This window comes from Bos indicus, chromosome 1, assembly GCF_029378745.1.
Source record: "Bos indicus isolate NIAB-ARS_2022 breed Sahiwal x Tharparkar chromosome 1, NIAB-ARS_B.indTharparkar_mat_pri_1.0, whole genome shotgun sequence".
NCBI classification, from domain to species: domain Eukaryota; kingdom Metazoa; phylum Chordata; class Mammalia; order Artiodactyla; family Bovidae; genus Bos; species Bos indicus.
Window position 1 is genome coordinate 155730734 of NC_091760.1, and position 27832 is coordinate 155758565.

The window sequence follows — 27832 nt, forward strand, 5'->3', positions numbered from 1 at the left end:
CTCACAGCCTAATCAATCTCACAGAGCAGATGGATATGGCAATTAGTGCAAAAACAATTTTGCCAAGAATATTAACACTTCTTTAGTTTATCAAGAAGGGGTGAAATTTCTAGTCAATAATTTTCTAAATTTATAGCACCGTTACTGGTGAGTAGCTGGGTGTAGGATCTCTGGTCTTGTGCTCTTATGTGGCCCAATGAGATAATTAGTAGAAGGAAAGAACTGGGTTCTTCATACACATCAAGCAAAACGTGGGATTGAGAACAAAAGAGTTTTCTATTTAATATGTGCTCCAGCTCTTCTGAAATATTAAAGTGATTATTTTGTTTTGACACAAGTTGTCCAGAAAGTTGCTATAATTCTTATTTTGGCAAACCTAGGTATGGCTTAATGATCCAGGGCAGAGGTTCAGAAATACTGTCTGTAAAGGACTAGAGAGTAAATATTCATATTTCAGACTTAGGAGCCTTGTGGTCTTTTTCCCAACCATTCTAATTCTACTGCTATAGCATAAAAGGAGCCATAGATAATATGTAAAAGAAAGGGCATGGCTATGTTTCAATATATTTACAATACAGGTAGCAGAACAGACTTGACCCATGGATCATAGCTTGCCAATCACCGATCTAGTGCACTGATTCTGTTGTTTGCTCCCCTCTGATATTATATATATATATAAAATATTTTCCTTTTCCAAAATTAGAGCACTTATTAGAATCACCAAACTTAAAAATAGGCAGTGTTTCTAGAATCACTTAAAGACGTCATTTTCCCACAATGGTTCTTGATTTTTTTTTCTACTCACAACATGGAAATATGCAGAAGATGTTTCTCCCTTTGAGTAATCTCACTTATCAGCAAAGTCTTCCTCTTCCCCTCCGATCCTCCTCCTTCTCTTCCTGTGTCCCTCTTCCTTCTCCTAGCTCTTTTTCTCCTTCAAGTTCTTTTATTTCTTGGACAGTCCTCCTATTCCCTTTCCATATTTCAACTTCACTTTGGTCAAATAGAATTTTGTGGCATAGTCTGACAACCTAATTAAGAGTTGAGTGTTAAAGCTATCACCCTGGTGGTAGGTAGGGATGAAGCACTGAATGTCAAGGACAAAACAGCAGCTGCATTTTAAGAGTTGAAAGAGTTGTTGGGAGATCTACCAACTGTGGCCAGTAACATGGGCTCGCTGTGCCTCAGTTTAATTATCAGTAACGTAACGATAGGAATGTATCTTAGTATCTACCTTATATGGTTGTTATATAGATTGGGTTTGTCATGTAAAGAGGCTAGGACAGTGCTCACACATAAAGCTCAGGAATAAAGTAAGGATACTTCTTCGTACAATTTCAGTTCAATACTGAACTGGACCATCAAAAAATAAAATAAAGGAAATTAAGAAGGCATTTAGGTTTGGAGGAAGAAATAAAACTGCCCCTACTTGTTGTTATTGTTCAGTCGCCAAGTCATGTCTGACTCTTTGCCACCCCGTGGACTGCAGCACACCAGGCTTCAGTGTCCTTTACGATCTCCTGGAGTTTGCTCAAACCCACGGCCATTGAGTTGGTGATGCCATCCAAACATCTCATACTCTGCTGTACGCTTCTCCTCCCACCCTCAATATTTCATAGCATCAGTGTCTTTTCCAATGAGTTGACTCTTCGCATCAATACTGATCAATACATCATCGTGACCAAAGTATTGGAGCTTCAGCTTCAGCATCAGTCCTTTCAATGAATATTCAGGGTTGATTTCCTTTAGGATTGACTGGTTGCATCTCCTTGCAGTCCAAGGGACTCTCAAGAGTCTTCCCCAACACCACAGTTCAGAAGCATCAATTCTTCGGCACTCAGCCTTCTTTATGGTCCAACTCTCACATATGTACATGACTACCAGAAAAACCACAGCTCTGACTATGGACCTTTGTTGGCAAAGTGATGTCTCTGCTTTTTAATACACTAAGTTTGTCATAAATTTTCTTCCCGAGGCTTCTGGTTCAAGATGGTGGAGTAGAAGGACATGTGCTCATCTCCTCTGAGAGCACCATGATTGCAATTAGCTGTTGAACAACAGGCTGATCAACAGGAGGATGCTGGAACCCTCCAAAAAAGGACACCCCACGTCCAAAGACAAAGAAGCTGCAGTAAGACAGTGGAAGGGGCACTGCTGCTGCTGCTGCTAAGTCACTTCAGTCGTGTCCGACTCTGTGTGACCCCATAGATGGAAGCCCACCAGGCTCCGCCGTCCCTGGAATTCTCCAGGCAAGAACACTGGAGTGCGTTGCCATTTCCTTCTCCAATGCATGCAAGTGAAAAGTGAAAGGAAAGTCGCTCAGTCGTGTCTGACTCTTTGCGACTCCATGGACTGCAGCCTACCAGGCTCCTCCGTCTGTGGGATTTTCCAGGCAAGAGTACTGGAGTGGGATGCCATCACCTTCTTTGGGAAGGGGCACAGTTGTGGTCAAATCAAATCCCTCACTCACCAGAGGGTGACCCACAGACTGGAGAACAGCAACCCAAAAGAAGTTCTCCCGCTGTTGTGATGGTCCTGAACCCCACATCAGGCTTCCCAGTCTGGGGGTCTGACAAAAGGACTGGGAATCCCCAGGAAATCTGGACTTGAGGGTCAGCGGGATTTAATTTTAGGACTTCCAGAGGACTAGAGGAAACAGAGACTCCACTTCTGGAGGGCACAAACAAACTTTTGTGTGCACCAAGATCCAGAGGAAAGGAGCAGTGACACCACAGGAGACTGAACCAGAACCACCTGCTAGAGTTGGAGGGCTCCCGTGGAGGCGTGGGTCGGCAGGGGCTCCCCACAGGGCCAGGGCGCTGGAGGGTCTCCCGTGGAGGTGTGGGTCGGCAGGGGCTCCCCACAGGGCCAGGGTGCTGGAGGGTCTCCCGTGGAGGCGTGGGTCGGCAGGGGCTCCCCACAGGGCCAGGGCGCTGGAGGGTCTCCCGTGGAGGCGTGGGTCGGCAGGGGCTCCCCACAGGGCCGGGGCGCTGGAGGGTCTCCCGTGGAGGCGTGGGTCGGCAGGGGCTCCCCACAGGGCCGGGGCGCTGGAGGGTCTCCCGTGGAGGCGTGGGTCGGCAGGGGCTCCCCACAGGGCTGAGGTGCTGGAGGGTCTCCCGTGGAGGCGTGGGTCGGCAGGGGCTCCCCACAGGGACAGGGCGCTGGAGGGTCTCCCGTGGAGGCGTGGGTCGGCAGGGGCTCCCCACAGGGCCAGGGCGCTGGAGGGTCTCCCGTGGAGGCCTGGGTCGGCAGGGGCTCCCCACAGGGCCGAGGTGCTGGAGGGCTCCCGTGGAGGCGTGGGTCGGCAGGGGCTCCCCACAGGGCCGGGCGCTGGAGGGTCTCCCGTGGAGGCCTGGGTCGGCAGGGGCTCCCCACAGGGCTGAGGTGCTGGAGGGTCTCCCATGGGGCCCTGGATCGGCAGGGGCTCCCCACAGGGCCAGGGCGCTGGAGGGTCTCCCGTGGAGGCATGGGTCGGCAGGGGCTCCCCACAGGGCTGAGGTGCTGGAGGGTCTCCCATGGGGCCCTGGATCGGCAGGGGTTCAGCACAGGGTTGGGGCACTGGAGGGTCTCCTGTGGAGGCCTGGATTGGCAAAGGCTCCCCACAGGGCCAGGGCGCTGGAAGGTCCCCCTTGGTGTAAAGTCTCTTGGAGGTCACCGTTATCCCTACATAGAGCCTGTAGACCCCAGGGCTGGGTCACCTCAGGCCAAACAACTACCAGGGAAGGTGTGCAATCCCACCCATCAGTAGAAAATTGGATTAAAGCTTTACTGAGCAAGGCCCTGCCCACTAGAGCAAGACCCAGTTTTCCCATCACCAGTCCCTCCCATCAAGAAGCTCACACAAGCCTCTCAGCCTCACCCATCAGAAGGCAGACAGAAGCAGCACAAAGAAGCAGTCTCACAGTGGCTAAAACAAAAACCATATTACAGAAAGTTAATCATGATGAAAAAGCATAAAGTTATGTCCCAAAGGGACAAGATAAAACCCCAGAAAAAGAACTAAATGAAGTGGAGATAGGCAACCTTCCAGAAAAAGAATTCAGAATAATGATAGTGAAGATGATCCAGGATCTCCAAAAAAGAATGGAGGCAAAGATTGAGAAGATGCAAGAAATGTTTACAAAGACCTAGAAGAACTAAAGATGAAATAAACAGAGATGAATAACACGCTAGAAGGAGTCCATAGCAGAATAGTTGAGGCAGAAGAACAGATGAATGACCTGGAGGACAGAAGGCTGGAAATCACTTCTGCAGAACAGAGTATAGAAAAAAGAATGAAAATAAATGAAGACAGCCTAAGAGACTTCTCAGACAACATTAAACACACCAACATTCTCATTATAGGGGTCCCAGAAGAGAGAGAAAGGACCTGAGAAGATATTTGAAGAGATAATAGCTGAACATTTCCAAACATGGGAAAAGAAATAGTCAACCAAGTCCAGGAAGCACAGAGTCCCCGGAAGGATAAACCCAAAGAGGAACACACCGAGACTCACAGTAATCAAACTGACCAAAATTAAAGACAGAGATAAAATATTGAAAGCAACAAGGGGAAAATGACAAATAACATACAAAGGAACTCCCATCGGGCTATCAGCTGATTTCCCAACAGAAATTCTACAGGCCAGAAGGGAATGGCCTGATATATTTAAAGTGATGAAAGGGAAGAACCTACAACCAAGAATACTCTATCCAGCAAGACTCTCCTTCAGATTTGATGGAGAAATCAAAAGCTTTCCAGACAAGCAACAGTGAAGAGAATTCAGCACCACTAAAGCAGTTTTACAACAAATGCTAAAGGAACTTCTTTAGGTAGGAAACACAAGAGAAGGAAAAGACCTACAGGAAGTAAGGAAAATGGTGATAGGATCATACATGTTGATGATTACCTTAAGTGCAAATGATTTAAATTCACCAACCAAAAGAGACTGACTGACTGGGTGGATGAAAACATGCATGTATGCACTTCCACTTACCACATCATTCTGCTTGACCCCCCAAATTGTATAATTATATTATACTGTGAGGTTAATCATGTTTCCTTCCCGTTATGGCTTGCAATTGTAATTATCCTTTATTTTGTATGTGGCTACTGATTGTCAAAACCAATACACATCTTTTACACTTGTGGTTCTGTAACTATTACCCACTTGATACCATTGTATCATGATTGGTCAACAGAAAAATAATAGAACTCTGTATCACCAGGCTTCCCTAGTAGCTCAATTGGTAAAGAATCTGCCTGCAATGCAGGAGACCTGGGTTCAATCCCTGGGAAGATTCCCTGGAGAAGGAAATGGCAACCCACTCCAGTATTCTTGCCCAGAGAATTCCATGGACAGAGGACCTGCTGGGCTGCAGCCCATGGGACTGCAAAGAGTTGGACACGACTGTATGACTAACGTTCACTTTCACTTTTCTGCATCACCAAAAGTAGGATCCAATAGAAAAACCAGTAGTCACTGTTTAAAATCCAGATGCATATCAGAATTATCTTGAAATTTTTTGAAAAATACAAATGCTCAAGTATTGTTTTTTTACTCCAAAACTCCAGATACGTTTCTAATGAGCAGCCCTGTTTAAAAGCAACTGGACTTTATGACGATGTTTTATTCTGGATGGCCTTTCACTGTCCTCTAGTTCCTTTCACCTTTTCTGTTTCATGCTCAGTGCTCCTATTTCATCGAGCTCATTTCTCCAATTTCTCTACCTCTGTTTCATCCTCTTCATCTTTTTTTTTTTTTTTTTTGATGTTCTTTCTCAAGCCTTTATCAACTGTAGGAGAAAAGCTCTTGTATACATGTACATAAATATGCATGGGCTTCCCAGGAGGTGCTAGTGGTAAAGAACCCACCTGCCAATGCGAGCCTGATGCCTGGAATATGCATAATGTATATATTTTAGAAAACTTCTGAATTTTTGCCTAACTAAAAAGATTATGACATTTTGAGTCCACTTGTTTGACTTAGTATGAATAGAATGCTGGATTTCTAATTGAAAAATAGATACGCAACAAGCAACAAAGATTTACCGTATACCACCGGGAACTATAGTCAATATCTTGTAATAACCTATGATGGAAACTAAGATCAAAAATAATATATGTGCATTTGTATAACTGAATCACCTTGTTGTGCACCTGAAACATTGTAAGTCAACTATATTTCAATTATATATATATATATTCTTTTTTCTCTAATTTCTTCAAAGGAGCAAGTGTCTTTTAATTTCATGGCTGCAGTTACCATCTGCAGTGATTTTGAAGCCCAGGAAAAGAAAATCTACCACTGTTTCCAGTTTTTTCTCTATTTATTTGCCATGGAGTGATGGGATTGGGTGCCATGATCTTACTTTTTTGAATGTTGAATTTTAACCCAGCTTTTTCACTCTCCTCTTTCATCTTCATCAAGATGCTTTTTAGTTCTTTTTGGCTTTCCGCCATTAGGGTAGTATCATCTGCACATCTGAAGCTGTTGATATTTCTCCCAGCAATCTTGATTCCAGCTTGCAGTTCATCTGGCCCGGCATTTCACATGATGTACTCTGGATATAAGTTAAATAAGCAGGGTGACAAAATACAGCCTTGACGTAGGCCTTTCCCGATTTGGAACCAGTCTGTTGTTCCATATCTGGTTCTAACTGTTGCTTCCTGACTTGCATACAGATCTCTCAGGAGGCAGGTAATGTGGTCTGGTATTTCCATCTCTTGAAGAATTTTCCACAGTTTGTTGTGAAGCCTTGACATACTCCTTTCCCAGTTTTGAACCAGTCTGTTTTTCCATGTCTGGTTGTAACTGTTGCTTCTTGACCCACATACTAGATTTCTCATGAGGCAGATAAGGTGGTCTGGTATTCCAATCACTTTAAGAAATTTCCATAGTTTGTTGTGATCCACACAGTCAAAGGCTTTAGTGTACTTAATGAAGCAGAAGCAGATGTTTTTCTGGAATTCTCTTGCTTTCTCTATGATCCAATGGATGTTGGCAATTTGATCTCTGGTTCCTCTGTCTTTTCTAAAGCCAGCTTGTACACCTGGAAGTTCTCAGTTCATGTATTGTCGAAGCCTAGTTTGAAGGATTTTGAGCATTACCTTGCTAGCATGTGAAATCAGTGCAATTGTACAGTAGTTTGAACATTTTTTTTGGCATTGCCTTACTTTGGGACTGGAATGAAAACTGACCTTTTCCAGTCCTGTGGCCACTGCTGAGTTTTCCAAATGTGCTGGCATATTGAGTGCAGCAGTTTAACAGCATCATCTTTTAGGATTTTAAATGCTCATCTGGAATTCCATCACCTCCACTAGCTTTGTTTGTAGCAGTGCTTCCTAAGGCCCCCTTGACTTCACTCTCCAGGATGTTTGGCTCCAGGTGAGTGATCACAGCATGAAGATCTTTTTGTATAGTTCTGTGCATTCTTGCCACCTTTTCTTAATCTCTTCTGCTTCTCTTAGGTCCTTGCCATTTCTGTCCTTTATTGTGCTGATCTTTGCACGTGCATCTTTACTTGTAGGTGACATTTTGGTCTGCACAGAAAATCTGATGGAATCTACAAAAAAACCTACTAGAACTATTAAGTGAGCTTAGTCTGGGTTGCAAGATATAAGAGTGATATACAAAAAATCAGTTGTGTTTCTCTATACTGGCAATAAATAACTGGAAGTCAGAATTTTAAAAAAAAACCATCATATGCAATGGAATAAAAAACTTGAAATTATTTAGGGCTAAATCTGACAATAGTGGAGGTGATGGAATTCCAGTTGAGCTATTCCAAATCCTGGAAGATGATGCTTTGAAAGTGCTGCACTCAATATGCCAGCAAATTTGGAAAACTCAGCAGTGGCCACAGGACTGGAAAGGTCAGTTTTCATTCCAATCCCAAAGAAAGGCAATGCCAAAGAATGCTCAAACTACCACACAATTGCACTCATCTCACACGCTAGTAAACTAATGCTCAAAATTCTCCAAGCCAGGCTTCAGCAATACGTGAACCGTGAACTTCCAGATGTTCAAGCTGGTTTTAGAAAAGACAGAGGAACCAGAGGTCAAATTGCCAACATCTGCTGGATCATCGAAAAAGCAAGAAAGTTCCAGAAAAACATCTATTTCTGCTTTATTGACTATGCCAAAGCCTTTGACTGTGTGGATCACAATAAACTGTGGAAAATTCTGAAAGAGATGGGAATACCAGACTACCTGACCTACCTCTTGAGAAACCTATATGCAGGTCAGGAAGCAACAGTTAGAACTGGACATGGAAAAACAGACTGGTTCCAAATAGGAAAAGGAGTACATCAAGGCTGTATATTGTCACCCTGTTTATTTAACTTATATGCAGAGTACATCATGAGAAACGCTGGGCTGGAAGAAGCACAAGCTGGAATCAAGACTGCCGGAAGAAATATCAATAACCTCAGATATGCAGATGACACCACCCTTATGGAAGAAAGTGAAGAGGAACTAAAAAGCCTCTTGATGAAAGTGAAAGTGGAGAGTGAAAAAGTTCGTTTCAACATTCAGAAAACGAAGATCATGGCACCTAGTCCCATCACTTCATGGGAAATAGATGGGGAAACGGTGTCAGACTTTATTTTTTTGGGCTCCAAAATCACTGCAGATGGTGACTGCAGCCATGAAATTAAAAGACGCTTACTCCTTGGTAGGAAAGTTATGAGCAACCTAGACAGCACATTGAAAAGCAGAGACATTACTTTGCCAACAAAGGTCTGTCTAGTCAGGGCTATGGTTTTTCCAGTGGTCATGTATGGATGTGAGAGTTGGACTGTGAAGAAAGCTGAGCGCCGAAGAATTGATGCTTTTGAACTGTGGTGTTGGAGAAGACTCTTGAGAGTCCCTTGGACTGCAAGGAGATCCAACCAGTCCATTCTGAAGGAGATCAGCCCTGGGTGTTCTTTGGAAGGAATGATGCTAAAGCTGAAACTGCAATATTTTGGCCACCTCATGCGAAGAGTTGACTCATTGGAAAAGACTCTGATGCTGGGAGGGATTGGGGGCAGGAGGAGAAGGGGACAACAGAGGATGAGATGGCTGGATGGCATCACCGACTTGATGGACATAAGTTTGGGTGAACTCCAGGAGTTGGTGATGGACAGGGAGGCCTGGCATGCTGCAATTCATAGGGTTGCAAAGAATCAGACACGACTGAATGACTGAACTGAAATCTGACAAATGTGCAAGAACTGCAGAATGAAAACTATACATAAATATTTCTGAGAGAACAAACAGCCCGAACAAATGAGGAGCTGTGTCCTGTTCACAAGTCTAAAGATTCAATGTTATTAAAATGCCAATTCTTCCTCAAATGATTTATGAAGTTAAAGCAATCCCAGGCAAAATCCAGCATTTTTTTTTTTTTTTGGTAGAAACTGACAAACTGGATCTAAACTTCTGAGAAATGAAAAGACCTATCAGAGCCCCAGAATCATCAAGAGGACTCTGCAGAAGAATAAAGTTAGAAGATAAAGATTACCTGCAGACTTATTTTGTGAAACTGAAAGTTGCTCAGTCACGTCTGACTCTTTGTGACCCCAGGCACAATGTAGTCCATGGAATACTCCAGGCCAGAATACTGGCGTTGGTAGCCTTTCCCTTCTCCAGGGGATCTTCCCAACCCAGGGATTGAACCAGGTCTCCTGCATTGCAGGTGGATTCTTACCAACTGAGCCAGCAGGGAAGCCTTATTATGGAGTTTTGACAATCAAGACAGTGTAGTTTTGGTGAAAAGTTTGGTAGAGCAACAAAATAGAAAATCCAGAAATGACACACATGTGTATGTCAATTGGTTTTTGACAAAGATTAAAAGGGAATTCAGTGGAAGAAGAATAGTCTTTTCAACAAATGATACTACAATAATTGGAAATATATTTTTTTAAAGTGAAAAGTAAAAACAGTTTTGATGCATAACTTGATACTTTGTATCGTATAAAAAATTAATTCAAAATTGATCTTGGATTTAAATATAAATCCTAAAACTATAAAGCTTCTAAAGGAAAAGATAGGAGAACATTTTGATGACTTTGACTTAGGCAAAGATAACACTGAAAGCAAGATCTTTAAAAGAAAAGAAATTAATTTGGATTTACCAAAATCAAGAACTTCTTTCTGCTGTTTAAAGAACTGTGTTAAGAGAATGAAAATATAAGCCATAGACTGACAGGAAATGATTGCAGGTCATATAGCTGACAAATGGCTTGTGACCATAATATATGAAAGACTCTCAGAACTCCATAATAAGAAAACAAAGAACTCAATAAAATTGAGTAAAAAAACAGAAATATCCTGTAGGAAGATATATGAAAGCAAATTATATGAAAACATACTCAGTTAGCCAAATGCAATTCATTACAGGAATGCAGTTTACAATCATGTTGAGATATTATGACTCACCTCTGAGGATGTTTGAAATTAAACACACTGACCATATCACGTGATGACAAGAATGTGAAGCAACAGGAAACCTCGGGCACTGCTGTTGGGAATGTGAAACAGTGCACGACCTCTGAGAAACAGTTTGCCAGTTTCTTATAAAGTTAAATGAATACCTATGATGTGAGAAGTTACTCTACCCCTAGGAATTCACCCAAGAGAAATGAAATATATCTATAAAAAAGCATGCATATAGACGCTCACAGCATCTTTATCTATGACAACCCCAAACTGGAAGGAACCCAAATATCCATCAGATGCTTAACAAACTGCACTATGGGCACAAAAGGTTATATTTTGCAATAAATGGAACGAACATGGATAAACCTGAATATATTCTTCTTTCATGCCCAGTGAAAGAAGCCAGAAAAAAAGCAAGTACATTCTCAATCATTCTATTTGTATAAAATTCTAGAACAAGATGATGCTTACTCCTTGGAAGGAAAGTTATGACCAACCTAAATAGCATATTAGGAAGCAGAGACATTACTTTGCCAACAAAGGTCTTTCTAGTCAAGGTTATAGTTTTTCAAGTGGTCATGTATGGATGTGAGAGTTGGACTATAAAGAAAGCTGAGTGCTGAAGAATTGATGCTTTTGAACCGTGGTGTTGGAGAAGACTCTTGAGAGTCCCTTGGACTGCAAGGAGATCCAACCAGTCCATCCTAAAGGAGATCAGTCCTGGGTGTTCATTGGAAGGACTGATGCTGAAGCTGAAACTCCAATACTTTGGCCACCTCATGCAAAAAGTTGACTCATTGGAAAAGACCCTGATGCTGGGAGGGATTGGGGGCAGCAGGAGGAGGGGACGACAGAGGATGAGATGGCTGGATGGCATCACCGACTCTATGGACATGAGTTTGAGTGAACTCCGGGAGTTGGTGATGGACAGGGAGGCCCGGCGTGCTGTGGTTCAAGGGGTCGCAAAGGGTTGGACACGACTGAGCGACTGCACGGAACTGAACTGGAGTGGAACATGAAAGCTGATCTAGAGGGACAGAAAAAAGTAAGTGGTTTCACGGGGACAGTGACGAGAGAGAGCAGGAAGCATGAGCGTGAGGGGAGTTCACAGGACACAAGGAAGCCGCTGCAACGCTGGCTGTGCCGTGTTGAGTTATGGGGGTTTCTGTGTTTGTGTCCTATTTGTACTTGATACATGTGTCAAAACTTTGTCAAACTGTCCACTTTAAATAGCTCCCAGGTGGTGCCAGTGGTAAAGAACACCCGTGCCAACGCAGGAGACATTGGAGATGCAAGTCGGATCCCTGGGTTGGGAAGATCCCTTGGAGAAAGGGTCTTCTCTTGCCTGGAGAATCGCATGGACATTGCAGCCTGGTGGGCTACAGTCCGTAGGGTCGCAAAGAGCCAGACACGACTGAGGCATGCACACACACGTATGGTTTATTGTGTATCAATCGCACCTCAATAAAGCTGTTAACATTTTGGTAGTTCACTCTAACAAATGTATAGGTTCTCATAACACGTATTTCTGAGGGTCAAATATACTTTTCATTTTGTGTTAATACAAATTTTGGATTAATTTTGTTGTTTATTATTTTTATCCCATGTCACTGTATTATGGACTTCCCAGGTGGCTTAATGGCAAAGAAAAATAGTAAAAATGAAAGTTGCTCAGTCATGTCTGATTCTGTGACCCCATGGATTGTAACTTGCCAGGCTCCTCTGTCCATGGAATTCTCCAGGCAAGAATACTGGAGTGGATTGCCATTCCCTTCTCCAGGGGATCTTCCTGACCCAGGGGTCAACCCAGGTCTTCCGCATTGCACGTACATTGCAGGATTCCGGTCTGAGCCACCAGGGAAGCCCTCAGTGGCAAAGAATCTGCCTGTAATGCAGGAGATACGGGTGTGATCCCTGGGTCAGGAAGATCCTTTGGAGAAGAGAAAGGCAATTCACCCTAGGATTTTTGCCTGGGAAACCCTATGGACAGAGGAGCCTGGCGGGGGACAGTCCTTGGGGTTGCCAAGAGTCAGATGTGACTTAGCAACGAAACAACACTTTAGTATATATGAAAGGCTCAGCAAATTCTTTTTGTAGTAAGATGGGGTATAAAAATACACACTAGTAAATGTAATAGTCCATATTTTAGCAGGACCAGGAGATGCTAAATGGTAACAAAGCTTCTGCACAAATATCTATTTAAAATGTGTCACCAACTGTTTGTATTCTTTTTTCATGAACTTCTTGTTCATTATCTTAGTCTGTTTTTATTTTGGTAAACAGGATTTAAAGTGCAAATATAATATATAAGATACCAAGACCATTCTAACGATGACAGAATCTACTCTATGGTTGTAGTGCATGTCTTAGGGAGTTAAAGTCTTATGTTGATATCTGTTAAATGTCAAGAAATGAAGTAGTTTCATTGTTTCTATTACTATAGTGAAAGATTGTATGTTAATTGTATAAAATTAGATACTTTGCTTAAGTAAAAATATTTGGAATGTTTTATAATTTTTCATTTCGTTGTTGTTGTTCAGTCGCCAATTTGTGTCCGACTCTTTGCGACCCCATGACTGCAGCACACCAGGCTTCCTGCCATCACCAACTCCTGGAGCTTGCTCAAATTCATGTCCACTGAGTTGGTGATGCCATCCAACCATCTCATTCTCTGTCGTCCCCTTCTACTCCTGCCCTCAATCTTTCCCAGCCTCAGGTCAGAGTCAGCTCTTTGGTGGCCAAAGTATCTGAGCTTCAGCTTCAGCATCAGGACCCAGGGTGGTCATTTGATTAAGCATGCCCAGATATTCCAAGCACAGTAAACAACACGTTTTAAAAAGTTCACGTAGCATTTATAGTAGAGGAAGTGTTCTTATCCCCAGCTCAAGCATAATAGTGACATGAAAAACTGTCGTCCGTCTTGTCATTATAAGAATAAAATGATTCACATTTAAAAAAATAAAATGCACCACCAAGAAGGAGACTCAGGACACAGAGAAGAGACTGGTGGTTGCCCCGGGGGACGGACTGGGGAGGTATGGAGAGGGAGGCTGGGGTTAGCAGCTGAAAGCATTTATGTGCAACATCTATGAACAGCAAGGTCCTACGTGTAGCACAGAGAACTATACTCGATATTCTACAACCAGCTGCAATGGAAAAGAATACATATACACAAAAAGAATGCATTAATATATACATGCATAATTGAATCACTTTGCTGTACAGCAGAAATTAGCAGGATATTGTAAAGCAACTATACTTCACTAAGAAGAAATAAGTAACAATTAAAACCAGTGCACCTCAAACAGGACTGTCCATGGGATGCGGGTCTCATTCCACACTACACCCCAACACTCCTCCAAGGGCCTGGCATCATTAACTCCTTTATTCACTTACAAGTATGTGTTTCTTAGAGTAATACCAATATGATATTGAATTTACTTGCTGACAGATGGCTGAATCACTGTAGTTAAAGCATTGCATGTAAGACTGCCAACACCAGGTAGAAAGTTCTGCTGATGCTAGATGCAGAGTTTCACCTCTATATTATACTTTTTCTTAGCTGTTCAGTAGAATAATTTATTTTCAGAATCATGCTGACACATTCTGACATTTGAGTGGTTTGATTTTATTTGATGTATTACCCTTTTTTAAAAATAGGATACATGTCAAACGTCTCTATGAACTTCGGTGTTTCTAGCATAGAATTATTAATTAGACGTAGTTCTTCATTTGAAAAATAAGTTTACTGGATTCTACCGATTGGAGTGTGAATTAATTTAATGTAGTCTGAAATAGAGAAATCACCAAATGCAGTTACATTTGTATGTTCTTTTTTCTATTTCTTAAAGCTCATGCCCCTATTTAGAGACTTTTTTTCTCCCCAGGCTAAGAAGCATGTTGCAAATATTCTACCTCACTCTGTTCTTCAGGTCCATTGTAGTAGAGCCAATTCTTTGTTTCTCTGCTTCTCACCTGCTCTGTCTATTTATTTGTGTATAAGATGTCAAAGGAAAATGAAAAGCAACACCTCCAAATACCACCTTGAAAGAGAAAAGGCCAACAAATTCTTTTCTGCACCTGAAGCTTTTAATTCTTTAATCCACCATGGAATGTTGCTTAATTACATATTTTATTATGCATAACTGAAAATTACGTACTTTAGTTTCAACAATGATATGAAAGCACTTATTGTTTATAAATAAAGAGCGGCTAGTTTGTCTCTATTTTTTTATGTTACAAATATTTGTGGAATTCTCAAAGGTTCTCTTTCTAAAATTGGCTTTTTGAAAATTCTCAGAGAGACCCAAGAAAAACTTCAAGTTTTAATACTTTCTTTGGAAACCAGAAAATTCATTACTTTGCAAAATCAAGATGATGTCACGTCATTATGGGCAAAAGCCATTGAATAGTTTGGATATTTTCATAAGTTTCATCATAATTTTAACAAGCTTCACAAAGTATTTACTGATGGAAAAATGTTACAGTGGTTGAACCAGGTGATGAACCCTTGGAGATTCATTATACTATTCTATCTTTTTGTTTGTGTGTATTTGGAAATTCCTAATCAAATGTGTGTTTAAAAAAAACTTGGATATATGGATTTTAACCAAAGTTTTGGAGTTAATATTTCACACACTGGAATTCAATGACTTAGTGATGGACTTTTTCATAGTAGTAAAATAATTATGCTGTTTCTGGAAATGTCAAATTGCATTTAATTTTTTTCTATATTTTCTGCATTTGATAAAGCTCTTATTGAGAAGAAAAGAGAAACCTGTAGATGTAAGACTTGGGTTTGAAACCAACGTGGAGCCTCCCCTCTTGTGTGCAAGGTGGGACAGACGTGTTTGTGGCAGTGTCGTGTAAAATGAAGCCTTCCACTAATGTTGTTGCCATTATCATTTTAAGCATATTTGAGGGCAAAGCTGGGAAGGAGCCTTACAAGGTAGGAAGTCTTTGTATGAGACCTGGTAGAACAAATCTTTGAAAATTAAAATCGGAAACAAAGATGGAGTAGGTGAAGCCTGTCCCCTCATTAAGATGCTGCGGGGTAGATTTGCACACTGGACAAATGTGCATATTGCAACCCGGGGCCACAGACTCAGTGAGTCATTGCACACACTTACAGTATTTGAGCTTTCTCAACATTCTCACTTAGCACGTACTGTTGGTTCTTCTATGACTGGAGAAACTCATAGAGCAGCCCATGGATAGCCTTTCTTTGGTGGAGAGGGGTGTAAGGGCATGAATCAGAGGTTGTCACTGTCATGAAAACTTGTTTGAACACCATACAAAGCAAATATTCAATAACAGTAAAAGAAAATGCAACAAAGAATAAAGAAATAATGTGCAACATTTAATGCAGTGCAAAATACTTTAGAGTTTCTCTGTGGTTACTCTGCAAGGCAACAAAAACAATGGGCTGCTCTCTTTTTCCTCATCAACCACCTCATCCGCGGGTATCAGAGAACAGGGCCCAGTCATGTGCTTTTGATCACAATAGGGATATTAGTTGAAACAGCTGACACAGGAAGGTGACTTAATGCACAACCTTGACATAGAGCAAGGAATCAAAATGGAATTCTTGTAGAATTGATAAAATGGAATTTTTGTAGAATTATTTTGATACATTAATTTGGAGATACATATGATCCACCTAAGGAGCGTAAAGCAAGGGTTTAAAAATGTTCACCTTTTAAACCTGAATTCCAAACGGTTTTTATTTGACACGTGGAATTGTTAAACAGGTAATAGTATTCTGGTCATACACATTTCTTAAATAAGTGTTCTCTGTATTTGATCAAAATGTGCATGGTAACAGACTGTAGTTTAGCCTTTGTTCAAAGACGTGCAAGTCTTTAGTATTTACACTAAATGGACCGCCTCAGAAGAGTGAATACATTCCCTTAAAAACAAAACAGAAAAAAAAAATATCTTTAAGGTGAACTATAGTATCTTTATCTCCTCATGTTTTAGATAGGATTAATATTCTTGAACCTCCATTGGTTTCCACACTCTCATGCAAATTTCTGGCTTGCTTTAACACAGCAGTCCAATTTCTGTTGGCTATATGACAGGGCATACACATATTAATTGCTCTTTTTGAAAATATCACCAAGCAGTTCAGAATACCTTATTTACTGGTAATATCGTGAAAATCAAGGACCTTAATACCAGCCAAAGATAACAGTGTGGGATAGGGCAGAACTGAATGATGAAATGTATGAGATTGTCGTTTTCACTCCATCTTGAACCATTTGAAAATGTTTTCTACTTAAGCTATGTATTTTAGATAAGCACAGTTAGATATAGATTTCACTAATGAAGAAATAAACACTTTTCTTTTTTTAGCTCAGAATTCCTTAGGACTAAATGTTAATTGATATGCATTTTATATATAATATGTACAGGCTTTGTAACCAAGGGTCACACAACTAGGGCACATGTTAGCTACCTCGGTTTTCAAAGGTTATGTGTCAACTCTGCATATTATGTGCCAAGGAGATACTATCGTTATTTTTTGCATAATGTGCAAGTATTATAATGGCCACAGAGTGTAATACAAATTAGTGGCAAAGTGCTGAGGGAAGGAGTCCATGACAGATTCAGACGCACAAGGTTGAATATTACCCGTAAACTACCCGACTCTGCTGAGGCCTTAGCAGCACGGAGTGCTACGTCATGCCCAGCTTTTAAAAGCTTCTGAAATAGTTGGACACAAGGAAGCTTGTTCGAGGAGTTCTACCATAGCCTCTGGCAACACCGGGACTGGTAGGAGGGATAAATGACACCCGGGAAGCAACGTGGAAGGTTCCTCAAACCTCTTGCAAAATGTACCATCTTCCCGAAGAACAATTTTGCTCACTCCATCATGACCAACATTGTTTATTGATATGTGCTTTTTTTGGTTTAAAATATATTAGCAAGATGATGCTGCATGAGTTAAAAAGAGTCTGAGAATTTTATTGTCATGTTGATTTCTTATACACACTCTTCAATTTACTGAAAATGTATTTTCAAAGAAGTTAGGAGGTTAGTGGGAAAGAAAAAAAATCTTATTTGCAACCCAAATTCCCCTTAAAAAGGTATTACATCTTTGACTTCTTATATTAGGTGTTGTTCTTATGTTAAAAAAAAACAAAAAACAAAAACAACACTACCCTCTGCTCTAGCTTTTCCCTTTAAAGTCAGAGAAGATAGGTTGTTTTTCATTAAATTTCATAGCATATTTAATTACCCTATTTATTATTTTTAATACATGAAATCTGGTTTCTATTTGAACTCAAAATTATTTTGCTAAAATGATTTTCTGACCCCTAGTAATAAGTTAGAATGTTTAAAGGTGTTTTCTCATTTAATACAAAGAAGTGGTAACTTTTTCAACATAATTTTAAGTTTACAGCAAACCAGCTGCCTCTGAAGTAGTTCAGCTATGTGTCAAAAGTAGATAGTAACTCTGAAAACTGAATTGGGAGTTTTCTATTATCCCATTTTAGTTTCTTAAGTTCGGCATCGGGGGAGTCCAGTTGCCCTCGGAGGAGTTCATCAGGGTGCAGGGAAAAGAGGCAGGAAGAGAGTGGGTGATTTCAGAACCAAAGGAACCCAAACACCCCCTAACAGGTACGTATGAAATCTTAAAAAAGCAGCAAAATATAAAGTGAATGCGAACAAAAATAACCAAAAACTGCAACACTGGCCCTATCCTTTACATGAACATTAGCGCACCCCACTTCATATCCTGGCGTTTACTGAGTTCTACGTTGCAAGAATTTTGAAGTGCATGTTTAAATTCCAGGTTGGTGAATTCTTAACTTCTTCATGGAGTTCTTATAGTTATGACATACACAACCAAATGAGCTCAGTTATTAACTTGTATTCCATTTACAACTTAAGAAAAAATACAGTGCTTACTAAGGAGTTCTTGTACAGAAGGTCCATTTCCCCGACTTATGTTACTTTTAATGGCCTTTAAAAATGTATATACACCAGCTTTAAAAAAGTGTTGCCATGACGAGTGTATTGTGAAGTAAATGCAGGTCAATCTATTCTAAGTGCGTATCTGCTAGAGACTAAATTATGTCTTTGTTGGTGAGTCTTGACCATCCTCCTAATCAAGTAAAACATCAATCAAAAACAGGTTATCATCTTCACTGTTTAACTTAAAAAATGAGCATATGTTCGAGATTTAAATTTACAGTGTTTCAAGTGACTTTTAAATTGCTCTTTTTCAGATCTGTAAAATGTCAAGAAAGTTTTAACATGCATCTTACTGAGAGGGCCATCTTGGACTCTGTGTGTGACTTCACATAAGCAGACAAACCCTACCATGTCATACCATACAAACAATTTTAATCGTGTAGTTACAGTCAATAACCACTCCTAATCAGAACATTTCTGCATAAAGAAAATTGTGATACACTTATAAAAACAGCCAGCTGTAACAAAATAGCTGGTGTTTTCATAGCCATAAACTCATAAAAAAGAAATAACACCTTTATACAGAAATTTTATACAGATGTAGCTTTAAAATTGATTGTAAACCAAAGGAAGACACGTTGCAAACATCAATTATTTTCACATTAATTGCATAATTTTCTAAGGTGATCTATTAGTTTTATTAACCTAAGCTTATTTGCATGATAGTAAAAATTGCATACAACAATAAGAGTGAAGCTTATAGTATGAATTGCTTGGATAACATAGAGCACTTTTTATAGGCAACTGTGTAAAGCACATTTTATCTATTTAAAACTTTTAAGACACTTTGTTTTACTGCCCATCAAAATACATTTATAAATAGAAAAGAACCAGTATGGTAACAAGAGAAGCAATATTACATTTAACGGAAACTTCCAAAAATTAATTACAACATGATGCTGCAGGATCTACAAATAAATAATGAGGACTAAATTGTGTTTCACATTTTCTTTTCATTTTTTAAAAAATCTTGTAACAATGAGAATGAAAAAAATTACAGTGAACTTTTATTTCCAAAATAAAAACAAATTTGAATTACGGCAGTGCCATATAATACAAGGCATTTGTTGGCATATGTCATCTTTAAACTGCATTCCACAGTCTACAGTTCTTTTGCAACATACAATAGAGTAACAAACTCTTTCTTTTTTAAAACAAGGGGCGAGTTTCCAAAGATAAGTGTGAAGTGTTACAGAAATAAAGGAAGGAAATGATAATCACAGAAGTTATAATGCTTGTTTTGAGGCTCCAGAATAATAATAAAATAAAATAAAAAAAACCCACTGGTTATCATGCTTACGGGTACACACACCTGGGTGTGTTCCGTGAACACAAATTTTCCATTTTTAATACCAAACAATCCGATGCTTCACCTGGGGCTGCCAAGCAGTTCGTAAAAGAGAGGAAAACGTTTAGTGCAGTCAGTATCAGCCTTTCTCGACGTTCCCGTTTGTGCAAGTTTCTGACGATTCCCCGGCCGAATGGCGGAGCGCGAGGCTCGCAGGGCGAGCCCGGGGCGGACCCCCGGCCCGGGGAGCGCTGATGGGGGCCCGCAGCTCAGTCCCTGGCGTCGGCGCTCGCGTCCGTGCTGCCGTCGGCCGCCGGCTCATCCTCGAGCTTCACCGCGAAGAGCGGGCTAGCGCCCGCGCCAGGAGCACCCTCGTCCGGGTCCTGCAGCAGCTCGTCGTCCTTGTAGTCGGCCACGTCCACCTCCAGGCCCGCGTGGTCCTTCAGCCGGCCGTGGTGCTTGAGGTGGTAGCGCTGGTTCTGGAAGAACTTGATGACGGTGTGTTGCGGCAGGTCCAGCTGCGCCGACAGCGTCTGGATGGCCTCCTCGTCCGGGTGCAGCCCCACGTCTTGCATGAAGCTCTGCAGGATGCCCAGCGCCTCCACCGAGATCTTGGTCCGCGGCCGCGCCTTCGGCCGGCTCTCATCCTCCGCCTCAGCTGGCGCCGCTGCGGGCGGCTGCCGCGCGGGGAGCCGGGGCCCCGCCGGGGGCGGCGGCGCCTGTGCCGGCGCGGGGGGCGGCGCGGGCTGCGGCTGCGGGGGTGCCTGCGGCGGCTGCAGGGAGACAGCGGCACAAGGTCAGCGGTGCCGCAAGTGCCCGGCCCCACGTGCGCCTGGCCGCTGCGCATGCCCAGCCCCGCACGTGCCTGGGCCCTCGCGTGCGCGGTCAGTGCCCAACACCTGGGTACTGCGCATGCGGCCTCACATGCGGCGCACAAGGGCCGGGAAGGAGCGAGCACATGACCTACCGGGTTCGGAATGTGGGGAACGGATGCTGCACAGAAACGCTGGCCAGCTGAACGGCCCACGGCATCGGGAAGAAGGTCAGAACGATCGCTAGGAAGGGAGGACCGGGGAGGGCCTGGGTGGCTCCAGGGCTTCCTCGTCAGAGGTCAGGCTGGCTCACTTACACGGCTGAAACTCAGCACTCTGAAAGTGTGAGCCACGTTCACCAGGAGGATATGCCTCCGAGGCGACGACAGCACATTGTGATGTCGGTAATTAATAAAGATTTAAAATGAAGACGGAGAAGTTAAGTGCGCCAAAGGCAGTTTAGGAAGGTGAGCTATGGACACTGGGAAGGAAATGTGTTTCGTCCCATTGCAGCAGATGGCTAAAACGTGGCCCTGGCTTCCAAGGTCTTATGTTCCAAATAAAATGGGGAAGCCAGTGCTCTTCTGCAGCAAAGTGAAAGTCGCTCAGTCATGTCCAGCTCTTTGCGACCCCATGGACTATACAGTCCGTGGATTTCTCCAGGCCAGAATACTGGGGTGGGCAGCCTTTCCCTTCTCCAGGGGATTGTCCCTACGAAAGGATCGAACCCAGGTCTCGTGCATTGTAGGCGGACTCTTTACCAGCTGAGCTCTGAGGGAAGCCATTAGCTCTCGTGAATCCAAAGAATTTCTGAGATTCTCACGTTTGTGAATTTCCTACCAGACAGTTTCAGCCTAACAGACACACATTTCTTACCGAATTGCACTGGGCTGACACGGCAAGATTTTTTCTTTACCGAAAAATAAAGGTTTCATTCACCCCACAACAGCTAGCAAATTGTTCTGTCTATACTAAGCTCAGATGTAATCAGGATTTAAATTTAGTGTATATAGACACTTTTTCATAATAAGTATCTGTGCTGTAATTTTCCATACACAATTATACGTAACAAATGTGACACACGCACACACACACATACATACACACACACACATACACACTCCAGCTCCAGGATTCTTATCAACAAAGGAAATCACCCTAAGGAAGCCTAAAATATCAGAACGTTTACACTGTGCCCTAAGCATTTCCTTAATCCCCCTAAGAAGCAATTTTATTAAAAACAATTTACATTTTCAAACAAGTACTATTTTTTTTTACTTATCTTTTTTTGTTTTTGCTAAACAGTACATTTTTCAGGCTTTCATGATTATTTTAGTGCTTGATATCCTAAGGGATTTTCTTTCTCAATTTATCTTTAATATATACTCAAGGATTCTTTTTCTTAGGGGATGGATAACCCTATTTTTGTTGTGTGTGTGAGTATCACCACCCCCCTCCCACCCCGTCCCGCCCCCCCGCCCCCCCCCCCCCCGACCCCCGCCCAGCAGTACCAAGAAATAATATGCAGGTGATTCAACAAAGAGAGTGTAGAATTTTAAGACTTGGAAAAGCAATAGCATTTTCCCTTAAAGGGGAAAACGAAAAGCATCTCTTTGGATGTAACAGAAATAATTAGAACAGCTCAAGTTCAGCTTCAACACGCTTCCTAAGCAATCGAGGTCAACAACCAGCTAGGCCCAGACCTTCCCCATCTAAATGAACTGGGGGTGAATTTAGTGGATCCACTCAGTGGATGAATAGACAGGCCCCAGGTCTTGGAAGGGAGTAATTTAGGTGAGTCTGAGGCTGACCCTGCGGAAGCAGTGTATTTGGCCAACACCACTGTTAGCATGGCCTTTCCAAGGCTGAGCATCCTGACCAGGGAGCGGGTCTTGGCACCAACCTTCTGTGTGCCCCCTCTGACTGGCTAACTTGTGCCTGCTCACCTGTGGAGCAGCACCAGCCACGGGGCCGAACGCCTCTAGACTCTGCTTGCCCAAAGGCGGTGGGAGAGGGGCTCTAAGGGAAAAACAGACAGACGTGACTCACCCCTAACCTGTGCTCCCTGAGCCGGCGGGGACAGAGCTAGAGTGAAGGCAGGGCTGGGGAGTTGGAAGCCAGATGCCAATTTGGTTTCCCTCCACTCCTCTCTCTGGGACAGAATCCAAGGCATACAATTGCGATCCTACAAACTTCCTCTGCAGAAACAGCACTCATAACTTTCCTCGGGGACAGGATCGGTGTTCATTAAAAAATAGGTGGCGTGTCTAAAAATTCAAATTTTGCGGCAATGCGGAAGACCTGGGTTCTATTCCTGGGTTGGGAAGATCCCCTGGAAAAGGGATGGGCTACCCACTCCAGTATTCTTGGGCTTCCTTGTAGCTCAGGTGGTAAAGAATCCACCTGCAATGCAGGAGACCTGGGTTTGATCCCTGGGTTGGGAAGATCCCCTGGAGAAGGGAAAGGCTGCCCACTCCAGTATTCCAGCCTGGAGAATTCCATGGACTGTATAGTGTATGGGGTCGCAGAGAGTTGGACACGACTGAGCGACTTTCACTTTCAATGTAACAAAACAGATTCTTAAGCTCTCACGTAGTTCTAACGAAGACTGGCTTGCCATAGAAGTGTGGAAGGGGGTTCCTGCCGCCTTGGAGGCGGGGGGGCGGAGAGGAACACAGCACACATGTTGGAAAACCCAGGTCCTCTTTTTGCCCCCCGGCCGAGATGGCAGGGTATTGTTATCTCTTGCTCAGAAGCCTATGTTCAGACTGGCGGCAAGAAGAGAAATGCCCCCTCCCTGCTAAGTTTAAGCGTCTGTTTACCCCGAGCTCTACTGCAGCGGCCGAAGTACACGAACCTGAATCTGCTCGGCGGGCACGTGGATGATGTGCGGCGGCCGGTCGCCATGGTGATGCACCGCGTTGCTCTCCTGTTCGTAGATGGCGTCGCGTTCCGGCTGTGGGAGGCTGAGGAACCTTCGGATCATGGAGAGGTTCTCCCACAGGGTCCTGTTTTCTGGAGAAGGGTCTTCTTTCCAGCGTAACAGCTCGCACAGCCACCCCTTAGAGACAAGGGCGTTAGCAGGTCAGTTCAGGTCCAAGAGGGGGCGGGGTGGGGAGCTGACCGTTCCCATTAGGAAGTAAAAAGGAAGGACCCTGTGCAGTTAACTTTTTCCCAGCTCAGAACACTCCAGTCTGCTTTAAAAAAATTTTTTTAACCTGTTAAAAGACAATAGGTGTGGTTGTCGAAGAGGGGGCAGAATCTGTTTTTTAATACACAATTCATATTTGCATCTTAAAGGAGGGCTCTATTTTCCATTCTCCAAAGGCAAGACCCGTTTACCTTGGACTCTGCAGAATGTGCCCAAGGAGAAAGGAAGGCTGTGCGCTTCTCGTCCGATGAGTGGCCATCTGAGGTTCTGAGGACAGTATTTACGAAGGGCTGGGACAGCTTTTAGGAATAATTTTCCTAAAAGGATTCCCTAAGTTTATGATGTTTGCATTAAAAAGGCAGCTCTGTGAATATCTGTGTGTGTGTCAATGTATGTGTGTTTGTATAGAAAAGGGAGAGAAAGGATGTGTGCAGTTGTGTGAGCATGAATGTTGTCCAAGGTAAGGCTTTATGTTAGAATGAGCATTAGAAGAATTCTCCAGTACACAACTTTCCAGAAAGAGACCTCAGAGCCCTGCCTGCTGCTATGGACACACATGGTCCATCAGGGAAGCACTGTGAGAGGATCCCTGGGCTGAGGGGGACGATGTCCACTGAGCCCCAGGACCTGGGCCTCTCTGCTGCCCTCCAAGGCCCACTTTCTGACCCTGACATGCTCAATCCTGAACTGAATGGGCGGACGTGGGGTAGTGGGGCCTATGTACACATAAGTAATACTATATATAAAACAGACTGACTAATGCAGACCTACTGTAGAGCACCAGAGACCCTACTTGATGCTCTGTGGTGACCTAAATGGGAGTAAGTTCAGTCGCTCAGTCCTATCCAACTCTTTGTGACCACATAGACCGCAGCACGCCAGCCCTCCCTGTCCATCACCTACTCCCGGAGTTTACTCAAACTCACGTCTATCGAGTCGGTGATGCCATCTAACCATCTCATCCTCTGGCATCCCCTTCTCCTCCTGCCCTCAAGCTTTCCCAGCATCAGGGTCTTTTCCAGTGAGTGAGCTCTTCGCATCAGGTGGCCAAAGTATTGGCGTTTCAGCTTCAACATCAGTCCTTCAATGAACACCCAGGACTGATCTCCTTTAGGATGGACTGGTTGGATCTCCTTGCAGTCCAAGGGACTCTCAAGAGTCTTCTCCAACACCACAGTTCAAAAGCATCAATTCTTTTGCACTCAGCTAGATCTTTATAGTCCAACTCTCACATCCATACATGATCACTGGAAAAACCATAGCCTTAACTAGATGGACCTTTATTGACAAAGTAATGTCTCTGCTTTTTAATATGCTGTCTAGGTATCCGGTCTCATCACTTCATGGCAAATAGATGGGGAAACAGTGGAAACAGTGGCTGACTTTATTTTTTGGGGCTCCAAATCACTGCAGATGGTGATGGCAGCCATGAAATTAGAAGACGTTTACTCCTTGGAAGGAAAGTTATGACCAACCTAGACAGCATATTAGAAAGACCTAAATGGGAAGGAAATCCAAAAAAAAGGCGGGGGGGGGGGTGTACATGTATGCATAGAGCTGATTCACTGTGCTGTGCAGTAGAAACTAACACAACATCGTAAAGCAACTATGCTCCAATAAAAATTAAAAGAAAAAAGCGAGTTTTCCAACAAGAGTGGACAGTCTCCTGTTCTCTAACCATCATCTCAGTCCTTCTTCACTGAGCAGCAGGGCGGGGAGGCGGAGGGAAGGGGTCCCGCCCGGGGAGGGGGTGCCGCCCACAGCCGCTCCAGGCTGTCAGCTCATAACCGCGCTCTAGAGAAATGTCTGCACGCCAGCTCCCCGGCGGCTGCTGCTCTGCTTCCTCCCGCCCTCCTGCCCACCGGACCACGCCCTCTACCCTCAGGCTCTCCAGAGGTGCCCCTCCCTGCCCGCCGCGGGGCCGCATCAATACAGGCTTTTCCTGAGGTTCTTCCTGGACTTGCCTCCGCTTTCCTATCGTCCCGAACTCCTGCCGGGTCCCTCACCAGATCAGGGGCCTCGGATTCCTTATCTTAGCGTCTGCTTTAGGGAAACCGACCTAAAACAACGGGGTTCCTTGGAAACTAGCTGGATAGGAATGCCAAGAAGACAGGTTAGTATTTGATTTTTAGAATTGGCCAAGGGGCCTTTTTACATAAGTTAGGATGAGATCAGAGCATGGCATGACTTTCTTTTCCAACGTGAACCACTAGAGAAATTCTCCTCTCACTGTAATACACAGTGGGAATAAGCAAGGTCTACTTTCCCCAAAGTGGCCTGAGAGGTTTTAAAAGAATAGATGGGGGCTGATACACGAGCTTCCCAAGACCCACCACCACCCAGCCAAGGGTGACAGCTGCTAAACCCCATGAGATCTGCTAACCCTAACTGCAGCTAAGAGGCCTTTGCTTCTCCATGCCACACATCATTTAAACATGTATGTACCTAGGGAAACGCATGCAACTGCGTACTCAGTTGATGCCACCGAGCGCATAATTCCACGTTAACAGAACAGGCAGTAAACTGAAGGTTTACCAGAAAGAACATTAGCTCAATAAAAAATAACCATGATGACGGTGTCACTGAACATGCTTCTCTTCTAACCATGGCAGTTCTCTGCTGCTTTCCAGAATCAGAACATAGGTCACATTTTGCTCTTACCTATGAACGCAACATTAACTACAATTTGAGTAATTGAAATATTTGAGACCCACTTGCATGGGGTGCCCTGGAGACGTTTGTTTAGCTCCTACTGACAAATATTTGCTATCTGGATTGAGCCATGAAAAGATTTTATACTTTTCTACATCAAAGTTATCACTTTATTCTTCACTTCTATATTTTGATGCAAGACAGGTTTTAGATCCATCTGCCTGAAGGCCTGACTATTAACTTTGGGTAAGATTACACCCCTGCCCTCTCCTCGTCTCTTTAGCTGTGGCAACTGACAGGCCCCAGTGCCTAAACAGAGAAAACCACTACAATTTTATTTACCTTAAGAGATGCTAGAAGGTTCATCAAGAACATATTCTCTTTTTCTTTACTTAGCTAGGATTATACTCTTGTAATAAGTTTACATTGAGCGTCTAAGTCTTTTTTTGTTTTTTGTTTTTTCTTTTTTGAAATAAAAGCTTGTAACCAAAACCTGCTAAAAGTTAAATTAAGAACCATTAATGTAAGAAAATCTTCTTGAAGAAAGCTGAAGTACTCCAATGATTTTTTGAATCCTTTTAGAAACTTTTTAAAGTAATGCAGAGATCAGTTAGCACTTGGATATATGTGGGGGGAAAAAAAAACATGTGGATCACAGATGTTCTTTGGAGAAGAAAATCATTAGTTCTTTTAAAATGGCTAATAATGATAGCTAATTCCCAAACAATCACAGTCATACTGGTTTCACAAATATTTCAGAAAAAGAGCCTTGACTCATTCAGCAAATATTTTGCTCATATTGTCACTTCTGTGTCTCTATACTTATGAGACAGATTCTTATTTTTATTAATTGCCCATGACTAACATAACATTTCCAGTAGTTTGCTATTAACCTCTGCCCTTAAATAATACTTCCAATTCCTTATCTAAAAATAATGTGATGAATTATAAATCTGAAGCATGTCTCCGCTAGCCTTTCAAGAGACACGATGATTTTAAGAGACTGAAATCAGATGCTGCTTAGAAAAATATTTAACGGTGCAGCTGGGAACTGTTAGTTCGACAAGGGTATTCCAAAAACACAAAGATGGGGGAGGGGCGGTGTGCGCTTCTCTTGATGTGTGTCGCTCTCAGCAAGTAAGGCAAAACAGATATCCTGACAGGCTAGTTCTCGGTTAGCAGAGAAATCAGCTGGCTCACTCCCAATTTACACGGCAAAAAGAAGATTAATTTACTACGATTCCACTTAAATACCTCAGAATATTCTGACTCCCTCAATCCTATCGATCAAGATGATGACAGTAATCTGGTCTACGTTTTGCAGGAAGCACCAACGCTTTCTAATTCCCCAGTACCTGTTCCGAGGTCACTTTTCCATAAACGATACTGTTTGAGCACATAAACTTGGGAAGACAATACATGTCAGAATATAGGTAATATGTGGCGAATAAAAATAATGATTTCCCTAAGTACTCCACTGGTTCTTTTAAAATGATACATGTATAGATTTACTGGGTGGAGGAGAGACGGTGAATAAAACGCAAGC

General features: G+C 42.9%; 1 protein-coding gene across 4 annotated transcripts in view; it reads right to left on the bottom strand.

Moving 5' to 3' along the window:
* Positions 1–18735: 18735 nt before the first annotated feature.
* The window catches only part of SATB1 (SATB homeobox 1), a 99698-nt gene continuing 90601 nt past the window's right edge, over positions 18736–27832 (bottom strand). For all 4 annotated transcript variants that reach the window (XM_070797251.1, XM_070797257.1, XM_070797247.1 and 1 more), the window contains exons 10-11: positions 23341–23544; positions 18736–20444 (exon numbers count right to left, since the gene is read on the bottom strand). In XM_070797251.1, coding sequence (XP_070653352.1) covers positions 19941–20444; positions 23341–23544 — 708 coding nt within the window. In that variant the 3' untranslated portion in view covers positions 18736–19940. The remainder of the gene's footprint in view (positions 20445–23340; positions 23545–27832) is intronic.